The sequence below is a fragment of the Fulmarus glacialis genome, unplaced genomic scaffold (genome assembly GCF_000690835.1).
Source record: "Fulmarus glacialis isolate BGI_N327 unplaced genomic scaffold, ASM69083v1 Scaffold49727, whole genome shotgun sequence".
Taxonomy (NCBI): Eukaryota; Metazoa; Chordata; class Aves; order Procellariiformes; family Procellariidae; genus Fulmarus; species Fulmarus glacialis.
Window position 1 is genome coordinate 1,177 of NW_009226017.1, and position 13,243 is coordinate 14,419.

General features: G+C 36.0%; 2 protein-coding genes across 4 annotated transcripts; one reads left to right on the forward strand and one right to left on the reverse strand.

Moving 5' to 3' along the window:
- Positions 1–1,290: 1,290 nt before the first annotated feature.
- Positions 1,291–6,468, forward strand: RER1 (retention in endoplasmic reticulum sorting receptor 1). 3 transcript variants are annotated; one of them, XM_009582662.1, is made up of 7 exons: positions 1,291–1,370; positions 1,689–1,774; positions 2,329–2,433; positions 3,586–3,685; positions 4,166–4,244; positions 4,351–4,486; positions 5,376–6,468. In XM_009582662.1, the coding sequence occupies exons 2-7, from the start codon at positions 1,694–1,696 to the stop codon at positions 5,463–5,465; spliced, it is 591 nt and encodes a 196-aa protein (XP_009580957.1). In that variant the 5' UTR covers positions 1,291–1,370; positions 1,689–1,693; the 3' UTR covers positions 5,466–6,468. The 3 variants fall into 3 exon arrangements, with proteins under 3 accessions (XP_009580957.1, XP_009580956.1, XP_009580958.1); XM_009582661.1 differs by lacking the exon at positions 1,291–1,370 and adding an exon at positions 1,435–1,459; XM_009582663.1 differs by lacking the exon at positions 1,291–1,370 and having other exon boundaries at positions 1,698–1,778.
- Positions 6,469–8,240: 1,772 nt separating this feature from the next.
- On the reverse strand, positions 8,241–13,090 carry PEX10 (peroxisomal biogenesis factor 10; the record flags this gene model as incomplete). Its single annotated transcript, XM_009582664.1, has 5 exons — positions 8,241–8,482; positions 10,680–10,815; positions 11,116–11,291; positions 12,075–12,481; positions 12,993–13,090. Coding segments are annotated over 5 exons (889 nt in total), but the record flags the coding sequence as incomplete, so codon positions are not given.
- Between the last annotated feature and the right edge of the window lie 153 nt (positions 13,091–13,243).

The following is a 13,243-nucleotide window of genomic DNA, read 5'->3' on the forward strand; positions in this document are numbered from 1 at the left end:
TAATCACATATAATGTAATTTTTTACACCAAGCAAAATGCCTACTCCATCATAAAGCCATCAGTAGCCTTACATATGTGATTCTTCACTTGGTCTGCATAGGTTAACATTTACAAGATTGTAATGTTAGGTCTACTTCCAGCCCATATTTGCTATGGATGTATCTGTAAAATTAATTTTGAGAATATGAGAGTTTTTATGTTTGTGATGTTTAGAGAATTGCTATCTGATCAAGAGATTGAATATCTTTTTGTTACGGCTTTATACTCCAGGATATTTAAAAAAAAACTAAAATAAAGCATAAAATTATGCTCAGCTAATAATGCTGAGTAACTTCTTTCTTCTGCAGTGCAGTGAATGGGGAGAATAATAATTACTTCCTTTTGCTTGCCTGTAATGAAAAAGTCTATATCTATATTGTATGAGTTTCTATTTGACTTTTTTCCTCTTTTTAGCGGTAGCTTGAATTAAAGTGGACTGCAGCTCCTGAAGCCTCATAATGAATTCACTTATCTTTTGAAGTGTAACAGGACTCCTTCTTTCTGCTTACTAATTATTCCATAGGATGTAGTTTTCAGATGTTTACAGAAAAAATATACAACTTCAAGGTTCTGTGCCTCCCCAGATTGTCCTTGGTCTCAAATTATTTTTTGCAGCAGTCACTGTATTGCAGCATCTAAGATAATTTACATTTTTCTGATTTAGTAATGTTTCACATCTTTATTGCCATCTGAGGGTCTTGAGTTATTAATATAGGGCTGAAAGTACTCCCACTATCCTGGAGTTATGTAGTCCCACCCACAGATGAGGACTCCAGGAAGTAATGTCAGAGATTGCTCTTGGTGATGTGGCAAAAATGGTTCTATTTAGAATCCATTTTATTTTGTTTGGTTTATATCTTGAAGGGAACTGTAAAACTTAGTTGAGCTTAACTGAAAAGAAGAATAAAGATCTTAAATTGGTAGCAGAAGCATGTACTAAAAAGTAATTCCCTTGGTTAATTTTTTGCCTGAGTTCAGAATCCTGGCCCCTTTACTATACAATTTTGCTCATGCATGAAAGTTTTCTGTGACTGCTAAGCTCTTCCTGTTCAAGAGACAGATAAAGTCATTGGACAATTCTAGCAGTGGGCAGTGTTTTGGTTTAGGTACTGATGGTAGAGTTTTTTGTCTGTATCACTCATGTACAGAGTCCTGAACTTAAACTTCTTCACTTTCTAGTTAGTCAGTATTTAAAAATCCTAAGCAGCTTTTAAAAAAGTATTTATTTTGGTTTTGTTCTTTGCCTTTAGAAACTGAGGTGACGGGAGGGTGGTGCTGCAGTTCATATCTCAATGCTTAGATGTTATAACTCAGCTCCTGCCTTCTCAAGGTGAAGATGTCTAACAAGGCTCATTCCTGCATTTCTGTATGGACTTGTTTTTTCCCTCCCTAAAATGGATTGGATCCTGTCTTACCTTTGTAAAATACCCCGTTCTTTGCTTTCTTGATAATTTCTTTTGGAAATTAATTTCTTTTGGAATAAATGTCCTTTCTTTAAGAATACTGCATTAAAAATAATTTGTTTCAAACAGGGCAATCCAAAAGAGTATCATACATAAATGCTGGCTCAGATAATGTACTGTAAAGCTTAGATTTTTTTGTTTGTTTGTTTTAAATGTTGCCTATCTATCATGTTTTGTTTCCACAGCAACCATGTCAGAAGGGGACAGTATTGGTGAGTCTGTTCATGGAAAGCCTTCTGTGGTCTATAGATTTTTCTCAAGACTTGGACAGGTTGGTTTTCTGTAGGGTTTTTCTGACTCCGTTTGAAGCAGGTCTCAGTGCAGCTTCTTAAACTCATTACTTTTTGGATGAGTTGTTGAAATGCTAAAATCTGTACAAAAGATTTCTTTTGAAGCCTTTTAAAAATAAATAACAAATAATACATAGCTTAATGGAATATTTAATGTGCATATATGTGACATTGCACAGTGAAAATATATGTTGTTATTGTCAAAAATGAGGAGTGACTTCAGATTTCATGTCAGATTCATCTTAGGGAAAGTAAGCTTGCATAAAATATTGAAAATTTAAATTGCTTTACGATGCCCCAAGCGTTAGGAAATTTTTTTTTTTGCCTTTGTAAAAACATAGAACTTTTCAAATGCTTGTAAGTATGTTTATGTTTAATTAAGTTTATTTGTAATAAAGAATACAAATGTTTCACGTTGCTCTCCTTCCCGAAATACTCTTCACAAATGCTTACTATTTCTAATGCTACCCTGTAATAAACATTTTTCATTGTGCATCATATATTTTACAGAGGTACACTTTATATTTCTTCCCAGATCTACCAATCCTGGTTAGACAAATCTACTCCATATACTGCAGTGCGATGGATTGTAACTTTGGGTCTGAGTTTTATCTACATGATTAGAGTTTATTTACTGCAGGTAAGAAAACTGGATTACTGCTGAAGAAATTTTAGATATCATTACAGTTCTATTTTTTGTGTTAAGAGAGTTTTTGAAGTATGGTGTTATTTTAGAATTACATATGGCATCATTTAGTACACAGTAGAAGGTAAATTAGTCTGAAGAAAGAACACATCTTGCTGATGTTAAACTTGCTGCTTCAGAATGGAGAATGTGCGAATGCTTAAGGATATCCAGCTGATGGCAACAGAAAGTGGCAATACTCCATTAGTTCTGATGAAATTACATAATAAACCTCTGAAAACTCTGTTGCAATTAAGTTTTTACTTTATTTTTAAAGCTGTGTAACATGTTCAGAGCCAGTGGTTGCCTTCTGTCATGCAAGCCACAAAGAATTGCTTTTTCAGTATTTTTATCACTGCAGGCCAGCAGCAGGCTGTTTGTCCACTAATCGGATGCCTCTATTTCATGCCAATCTGCAATTCAGTAAAGAACTTGAGAATTGTTATTCCCAAAAACTGAAGATTACAGATTGAATGTGAAAGCTGTACAGGTGGTAGTAATAGGAAAATTTAAGAGACTGAAGCCTGCAAAGAAGATTAGAAAAGTGACAGGTTTATGCTGTTTACTTCTTTTATGCTGCTTTTATGATGTCTACATCTTGAACATAGAGACCAGATGCCTGAGAAAAGCTTTCATCTTAAATCCGTCAATACATGAGGGATTTGCACTACCCTCATGTTCTAAGGCTTGTTTTGATTAATATATTAGGTTTACAGTAGTATACCTTAGAAAACATGTAACTTAAAAAGGCTAATAGATTCTGGGTTTTTTTATCTTGCTTATTTGTATTGCAGTAAGTTTAGTCAGTATTTAGGTAACTTTAAATGAAAACTGTTACATATACTATCTGTCAGTACACAAATAAAGAAATAGATTCATGAAGGTGATTTCATCTTTTCATAGAATCAGGATGCTTCTTTTATACAGTGAGAATCTTTAATATTTTTTTAATGAGTCCAGAAAACTTTTTGTGTTAATGTGAGGATGTAGAAAAGCACTCCTCAAGGAAGCAAAAAACCAGGTGGTTTGATCTTATTGAAAAATCAGTATATGAAAATGGTTTTCAGGAAGACTTTAATCTTGGCTCTTTTTATCTCCCTGCCTCAGGGTTGGTACATTGTGACATATGCCTTGGGAATCTACCATCTAAATCTCTTCATAGCTTTCTTGTCGCCAAAGGTAGACCCCTCTTTAATGGAAGATTCAGGTATGATGAATAGTTCATTTTGTGATAATTTTGAACTTAGTCAAACTTCCAGCTCTTTTTGTCTGATACAGTACTGTAAAGATGTGCAATTTTAGCATGACATTGTATTTTTAGACTTGCAAAAAATCTATACAACTTGACATCAGGAGTTACTTTAAAATCTGTCTCTCCTTTTTTCAGGACTTGAACATATTCCATACTGTTTTCTATTAGTTTTCTGTGTTTTGAAGGAAATTTTATGTGACTGAAGTTCTCCCCAAAATAACTCAAGTGACTTGGCACTCATTTCTGTTGTGTATTTTCTTTTGGGAAATCAATGTTAAGTTACATTAAAACACCTACTCTAACTGGAATCTATGTGTAACAGTGAAAGTTTTTCTTTTTTTTTAAAAGATATAAAAAAATCTGGAGTCCGAATAGTGTGGAAAATTAGTGCGAGGGGGTTTGTGGTTTTGGGGGTTTTTTTTCTGTTTTTTTCAGATGACGGTCCTTCCTTACCTACAAGGCAAAATGAAGAATTTCGGCCTTTCATTAGAAGGCTCCCAGAGTTTAAATTCTGGTGAGTGGATCCGTCTGCCTGTGCTCTGTTTTCTGAAAACAAAAGTATCTGCATTAAATTAGTCGTAGCTGGGGTTGAAGGATTAATTGTTAATATTATTTTTAAGGCACTCTGCTACTAAAGGAATCCTGGTTGCTATGGCATGTACATTCTTTGAGGCTTTCAACGTTCCTGTTTTTTGGCCAATCCTTGTGATGTACTTCATTATGCTATTTTGTATCACTATGAAGAGGCAAATCAAGGTAACTTGCCAAGAATAGATAGTAGCATTTGTGATGTCAGAATTTACAGTATTGATCCAAACTGTCCATCCAGTTGAGCATTTCAGAGGTATTAAATATATTGCACACACTTCTTTACTAGAGGAACTTGAACAACTAACATTAGTTCAAGTGTTGCATATTTGCAACTTCGGGCAAATACTGACAATAGGAAACAAAAAATACTTGGTAAAGGAAGCCTTCATATGCTACATTACAAAATTTTATGCTTGCTTTCAACAGGTTTCGATCTTAGAATTCAGTATCTGTTTTTTATACAGGATGAGTCTTAAAATTTCTCATCCACTTCCTTTCTTCAGTTAACTATGGGTATTTTTAATGAAGAGGTCTTGTAGGATCTCTGATGGGTGAAAAGGGAAGTTCTGACAAGTTGATGCGAGAAAGTAGATGGAGAGAAGGGGTAGAAGAACATAGGCAAGTCATTCAGACCATTTTTAACAAATTACTTCTGGTTTGTTGGCATTATAGAAGGAGAACCAGGTTTTTTCCCCAGACATTCAGAATTTTGGATAGGTACTGTTATTCAAAGTTGTAAATTAAAGATTAAAGGATAGTTAAGAATTAATACCTCTCTCCAGTATGCTCTCTCCAGTTTCCTTGATTCCCCCAATCAATAATCTTCACTGTATTGTGTAAGTTGTTGGGTATACCCAAATTTGAGATTTATAAGATTGGGCTCATACCCCTATTTCGATGTAAACTGGTGTATGATTAGCTATTTCATTACCTTTAAAATACTGAAGAAACTGTCTATCTAGAGGACTTTGTAAATTACAATGTATATTATAAAACATTTTTGTGAGTATTAGGTAAGTTTCTTGCCTCAAAAATTGATCTTTTCTCTTTACAGCACATGATAAAGTACAGATACATACCCTTCACACATGGCAAGAGGAAATACAAAGGGAAAGAAGATGTGGGAAAGACCTTTGCTAGCTAGAAGATGCAATCAACCTGTTGACCAATTCTACTTCTAACTAAAGGAACGATTTTGAGCCATTGTAACAATGCCTTTTTTCTTCATAAAAAATGATTAAGAGTGGTGACAAAGCAGTTGAATTTTCATTTTAAGAGGATCCTGCTATTTTTATCTGAAATATCGGTTTCTTGAAGAAACTGGCATTCTAACCAAATTGCATTGAGTTTATTATCTTTTGTAAGATGTTGGAGAAACTTTGGATAATCACGTGGATTTGGGATAATGTATTGCTTTCAAGATCCATTGCACTGGAGAGATTAATGGCTTAGAGTTGGATATTTTTACATAGTTCTCCTGCTCAATATCACCCTGAAGTGCTGTGCACATATGTGAAAGAAAAATGTAAGATGGCACACATGATGCTGTTTTCTGCTTCATGGCTGTGTGCTATTTTCATAGAATGCAGATAAATAGATGCAGAACTTAAGCCAGTTTCCTAAATGCATGGTATTACTGAGTTATAACCAAACAAATATAGATAGGAATAAGAAATCTACCAAATTATGGGTTTTGCAGTAGGGAAAAAATACTCACATGGCTTTTAAAGTGACTCATTTGTGTTGGGTTTTAATGCCAGTTTCACCATTACATCTCCTAGCAGATGCTAAAATTGGGTTCTTTCATGATGACTCAAAACTTTGTTCAAACTCTATCACAATTTCCTTTGAGGACCTGGAATTATAAATATATATATTTTAATTGTTATTAGTTGGAGTTTCTTTCATACTTAAGGATTTCTTGATTAATTTAAGCTGACTTAATGCAGCCCCTTCAGAATACACCCAAACTGGCCATAGCAGACAAACGGTGTGGGTTTTAACACAGCTTTTCATTTTCTATGGGGGGAAAAAAAAAAAAAAAGAGATAAATGACCTGCATGTAAACTTTTTCATGTGATACAACTGCAGTTTTATTAAGTGACTTTTTAATTCCAAAATTTATTAAAAGACAGTGTCCCCCTTTACTTGTTCTCTATCTTTATATACATATATTGATCTAACAGTATTTATGGCTCCTTTTCAGTAATAGTTACCCTCAATTTATCTTCATGCAATGCCTTTTTCAACTCTTCAGGGAGCATTCACTTGCAGAGAGTAGGAAAAGATTAGCTCTTTGAAGATTCTGAATGGAGAATAGTGGCAACTTCAACAGACACCTAATTGGAAAATGTATGTAGGAACCCTTTAATCTGATTTTGTCAAGTGACATCATTATGGAGCTCTGGAATTCAGCCTCCAGTAATCCTGGGAAAATGACAGGTAGTTTTAGTTCATATTGACCTGTTATTTTTTGTTTTTCTGTGTTTGTTTTATTAGCAGTGTGGAAACTAGTAATGTCAAAATTTAAAATTATGGAAACACAGTATCCAGAAAGGGCCTTATGAAAGTACCAGTCATGGATGCTTGCAGTTTGTTGCCTAAAAATCTGAAAGCCCTGAGTTGGAGAAGCTGTCTTGAGGTTTGCTGAAGTTTCTGATTAATACGGGCAAATCAGGGAGGAAAAGATGATGTTTATTAGTGTTAGAATTAGCAACTGGGATGACTCCTACTAAACAAGAGAGTGTTAACGACATTCATTGCAAATTAGATATTTTTACCTCCACTTAATTTCAAACTTCAGTGGCAGCTTGAGATTAATGCCTTCTCATTCTTAGGTAGGCATAGATGCTCTACATTCAGTGTGATTAACAGTTTTCAAATATGGATTGTAGGTGATGTTGGGACAACGGTATTGTTCCCTAGCTGACTGTCAGCATGCAACGGCCAGACAACTTTGATGGCATTTTGTTAAACTTTGCTCTATTTTTATCACTTACAAGTGCTAAAAATAAATTACCCTTACAGAATGCATGAAAAACTTGGCTTGACAACTTCACAGATACTTCCCAGTCATCGACTGCTTCCTATGTGTTTTTATGTGCAACTAAATATTTTTCCTTACTATTTTCTTAGTAAGGAGATCAGGCAGTGACTTCCTTAGGTAGTCATGTTTTGATTTGTGATACGGACCATTTTTCTTCCACTATTGCCTTGACAGTTTTAAATAGGTGAGGGATGCCTGAAAGTTTTCTGGTGTAAGAAAGGGATGGTATTGCAGCTCTGAAAATCACTTCTGTACAGTAACAATGAAGTGTTCGCATAGTTACCAGCAACTATTTTTTCTTCCATTTATAGATATGATGAAAAGTTGAACTAATTTTATTGGAGTTTTTACCATAACACTTGGAGATTTAATTGTTAACTAGTTAACCAGGATCTCTTCAGTACAAATAACCATCTTAAAAGAAGTGCTCTTACTGTAGCACGCCTCCCCCTGCCACCCTAAGTCCATATTCAGTGCCATTTGTGAAAGATTTATTGAAACTGTAACTTATGATCCACAGAGTGGATCATCTGGCTTTTTCTCCCCATCTGTATTTAAAGAATACAAATAAATTCATCTTGTACATTTTCTATCATGTACAGCTTTTGTCCTTTTCCCCTGAAGTCTACAGTATGGACTCACTATTATGTTACAGGAGAAAGGGAGTCTTACAAATCGTAGAGTTTTACTAATACCTTAAGCATGCTATGAAAGGTTGGAAGACTCATTATCCACACTTACATTTAGAGAATGAGAATCTGATTTAAATTTTTCATTGTCCAAAGTGAAGAAAACTATTACATTTGTGTTAAGCACTTTTTAGAAAGACATTTTTAATATGGTCAAGAACCATGTTAGAAGAAACAGAAGGGTAGAGGCAGAAATAGGTTTATTCTGTAAAACAGGAATGAAGTGCCACCTTGCACAGGCAATTACCAGTTTTATAATAAAGTCTTTTTCTTGGACTAACTCAAGCTGTATGACAACTTTATAAAGGGTATAAGAGCTGAGGCCCTTGTCGTGAAACAGAATAGATTTTTCCGTTACAGTTGATAGTGACGTAGGTAGATCAGTTTCTGAGGATGAAACTTCTCTCTGCACAGTGGACATTCTGTCTACAAAAAGAAAAGAAATGAGATGTACTGAATTGCTGTATTTAAAAGCTAAAGAAAAATCCAACTATAACTGTTCAGCTACTTCTAGAAAATAATCAGAATCCATAATTAAACATTTTTTCAGTCCAGTTTGTGATGCAAGCTTAACCATGTAAAGCATTCTAAGCTAGCCTAATTTAAAGAGCAACTTGAGGTGACATGGGTGCTTAAAATACAACTTTAAAACCCTGGTCATTGTACACAGCATACAGCACCTTCACCTGAAAGTAACTTGTTCATCTTAGGTAAAAGTGACCTCTCAGATTTTTCACCTTCAAGGAAGAAAGCCTGTCTAGCAAAATCACTCGAATGGTCACTGATGTTTTATTCAAATACTCTTATTACCCTTGAATATTGCTAAGTAATGCTGCCATATACTAATTTCAGAGGTAATTTGTGGTTTACTTTCCTTCTTCATACTAAAAATAATTTTCTTTATTTTTACTTGCAGCTGAACTAGAACTAGCAGACTGCCTTTATTCCCATCTTTACCCAAAATATCTAGTATTGCATTATGCATGTTTTTATTCAAGTGTTACAGGCCAGCTTCATTGCAGAGTTGTTTTAGGATTGCAGGCAGTTTTTCTCAGTTGCTTTGTCCTGAGTTTATCATAAGCAGTTTCCCAACAAAGGCCATGCTTTTACCTGCTATTTAACAAGCATTTCCTGAAGCAATAAGCCAAAACAAAGTGGATGGATTCTTAACAGTTCTTTTGGTGTTTGTTTTTTTTTTTTTTTTTTTTAATCTAGGTGGCAATACTACTACTTCAGTTAATTTTGTTAGTAGGTGGAATCAGAAAAAACTACAATTAGAGCCAGTATGAGGAAACATTTATTCATGTACACTGGAAGTATTTAAAGATACTGACTGTGTGTTGTAAGATACTCTTAGTTCTGTAAATCAGAGCTCTTAAATTTTTGTAACTTTGCTTGGTGAATCCAGTGGGAGAGTTAAAGGATTTATTAGGTCAGCACATTCCAAAAGACCAAAAGTTACTGAAATGGTAACGATTTTTGTCTGTGTTAAGAAAAAACAAGTCTCTGTATCTGAAACAAAAAATCCTGTACCATGGATGTTGAACTGCTCTCCGAGTAGTAAGTTAGTCACCAAGCCTTTAGGGCAAAGAATAAGGTAAAGGTGCAATTATAGTGAATGGATGTTTTCAGATCTGAAATATCATGGTGTAATGCATTTTTAATACTGCCTACCTACACATATGAGCAGCTTTAGAGTGGACAACAGTGCGAAAAATGGCCTAAAATAAATTTCCTCTAACAGATACAGCTCTATTGTCAGCTAGTACTCACACTGAAAACTGACAACTGAAATTGTCAGTAGCCTTCTAAGTGTACTTCTGTTATATTCAAATTTCTATTGCCTCCACATTATTTGAAGATACTTAAAGCAGTGAATCAACAGGGCAATTTCTAATGCTAACTCATTTGAAGTTCTTCCTTAATTTTCCAGTCAGAGGTGTTACAGGAAGTGAGGACTAATCTTCATTCTAGATTACAAGAACAACCTTTTTTTTATTGATGCCCAACCACATAAGGGACCAAATAAGCTTGAATAAGGCCACAATGCAAAAGGATCATTTACGTAAATTATTCTAATCAAACTTTGAAAATGTGTGGGAAAACTTTAGTTTGAGCACTGGAAACTACAAAAGCCCAAACTAAAGTTTTGGGAGGTAGATACAAATCCATTTTGCATCTGCTTGCTGATTATCAGCTTTGAGTGATTTGAGCTAGCTCAGTTTGGTTGTAACTTATTTATTCCTTTTTACTGGAAATCACGTGAAGAAGGTTTCAGAACATTATCACTTTTGTTGTTTCTTTGCAGTCAGAATTATAGCCTAGGTCTGTAGATAAAGGAATGATCTTCATGTCTGACTTCCACAGTAGTCCAATTGCATTTCAATGGTTGGGACAGAAAACTGCTCACCTTATTTACCTCATCTATGTAATGCATAGTCATTCTATTCTAATAACATAATCTATTCTAGTAACACAGGTCCTGGTAAACTCTCGTGGGGGGATTTTGGGTGCCTTAAGGATAGAAAGGGTATTATTTCAACACCCAGGCCAACAGGTATTTTCAAGTAGAAATTTCATCATGTTTAGCCCTTCCAGCCTCCATTTGTCCTTCTGTACTTACTCTGGTGTTACACCACTCCGTGATGCATTCCCAGCAGAACAGGTGGCCACAAGGTGTGGCTGTTGCATGTCTCCGTTCTTCCAAGCACAAAGTGCAGCGGGAGTGACGCCCAGGAGTGTTTTCCTTGGTCATATTTCTAGTTAACATAGTTATATATTACTTAATTTTGTTTAGCCTGCTTGTAAGAAATGTTTGACAATCCTAAAGTAAACCCCACCTTCAAGTATTAACCTGTTTCGTGAAGATCTCAAAAACATGAAAGCAAAGTATGAAATCTAAGAGATGCTTAAAACAGTAAGGAATGCATCAAACGTTACATCACATCAGGTTCTAACTTAAGTCAAAATGTCACTCCAGTGTTCTCCCTGTTCATGAAAGCTACTACATTTCCCACCATTGCTTCCACCTCTTTCCTAGTAAGTAAAAATCATCATACTTCTGATGAGCCAGGTTGCGGTGTAGTTTCCATTCCTGCCTTGCTCTCTGCTTCTGTTTGAGGCTGTACATCTGAACACCAATTGTTAGAAGAAGATGGAAGAGTGAAATTATTCCAAGAAACTTGTAACTTGATCGAATACTCTGATCTTCTCCTTGCAGTCCTCCAAAATGCAGCTACATAGTTCACAGAAATAGAGATGTTTCATTACTGCGGTTTTAGGAAACTATGCCCCACCCGTCCCCATCAATAAACTCTTGATTTGAGACTCTCATTTCTCTCCAAAAAATTGACATGTTTCTAGGACTTATTGACCTGCTGTCTCTCAGGAGGTCTAAAGTGTCCTGGATGCATCTCATTCAGTCAGGCTACACTTAACTGCTGTTTGTGCAAGGATGAGTCCTCTGTCTGTCCATCAAAACTGCTGCTTTAATCGGTTTGGTTTTGTAATGTAGCTCTGAGCAAATAGTCAAACACCTCTTTTCCACATTGGCATTGGGAATTGTTGAGAAGTCTGTCTATACACATTTCTGGGCCAGTGGCTGATGTTTTTTGGAAAGATACTTATTGAAAAGACCATGTGAAATCAAGCTCTTCATACAGAAAAAAGCTATCTAAATATGTACTGATTTTTGTTCAAAACTATATTTAAGTATTTCCCATGGATTTATTAAGCTACTTCTCACTTTTTGTGTATTTGTAGAAGACAGACTGGACTAGATAGTGTTCTGAAGTTACATAGGGTATTAACTTCGGACAGTGCATTCACATTAGCTGTAACCTTTCGACTGCAGGGACTCATAACCCATCTACATAGTATTAAAAATTTCCCTCTCACCCAGTCTGCTCTGCCCGTATTATAATCAGCTACAGCCAAATTCTATAACCCTTTTACATCCCAAAAGAGGCCAAAATACTGCAGTGGGCACCGTCTTCAAACAAGAAATACATCCACTTACATATGTGATTCCTGTGATTCTTTTAGATAGGTGATAAAAAGTGCCACTTATGTAGAATACTGCCAGATGTAGTCGATGAAGCAAAGGTATGCATTGTTTAAGAACATACACAATTTGTAAGACTGTTTTCTTCTGCTGTTCTGTAAGCTCCCCAACTTGTTTCTGTATCCAGTTTCTTATTAAGGTCCTACTGGATAAGCCAAGTGCTGGGTTGCTCTGCGAGGTTCTGGACTCATCAGCTTCTATCTGCAGCTCACGTTCCAGATGCAGCAATCCCTTTTCTAAGAAATAGGGTACCACAGTATGAAGAGAAACGAAGATGGCCCGTCGAAGAAAAGAAGGTATCCTTTTCTTGGTTGAATCAACTTGAACAATGTTAACATACTCTTCACCCAGAGTCTGATAACCTAAATAACGTGTGTAACAGAAAACATGCAGGGTAAGATGGCAATTGCAATGTCATTCTCTGTGTGGTTGAACAGTGGTGACAGGCTGCTCAGGTTTCAGAGTTTCAGAAATAGTTGCATTTTTTTGTGTTGAATGAGGCGAGCATTATGTTTACATCAGCATCTGCAGCATCAGTATCTCCAATGGTTTTAGGCTTAAAGCAGGGATACTTTTTCATAGTGTCAGGCATCCCTTTTCCAAAAAGAACTTTTGCTTTTAAAAGAATATATATCTGGGTTGATAATCTGCTGCATTTGAACTCAAAGTTCTGACAATTTAGTAGTTTCATATTTAATAAAAGGCATTTATAGAAAAACAAACCAAACAAGCAAAAACCCCACCTTAAAGCAAATCACTGTCAAGCAGTCTCATTCCAGGTGGTGGTCGCCAACAAACAGCAGCCGCCAGGACAGACAGCTCATTTTTCACACTTAGGAGAAATGCTAAATAGGAGGTTACCGGGCACATTACCTGACAAAGTGGTGAGGACGAAGTAGGCTACATCAGAAAGCAGTTCAATCTCTTTCCTCCATTCCAGCCACTTCTTGGCGCCTACGGGATGGGGATCACTGCAGTTACTTCACGTGAATTTCATCCTGATCTCGGCCCTTCTCCGCGAATTCCTCCCGAACGCTCCAAGGCTGCTTTGACACCCCCTCGCCCCACGATGGACCGGCCCACCTCCATCACCCGACACGAGCGCTGGGAGGTACCACGGAGCT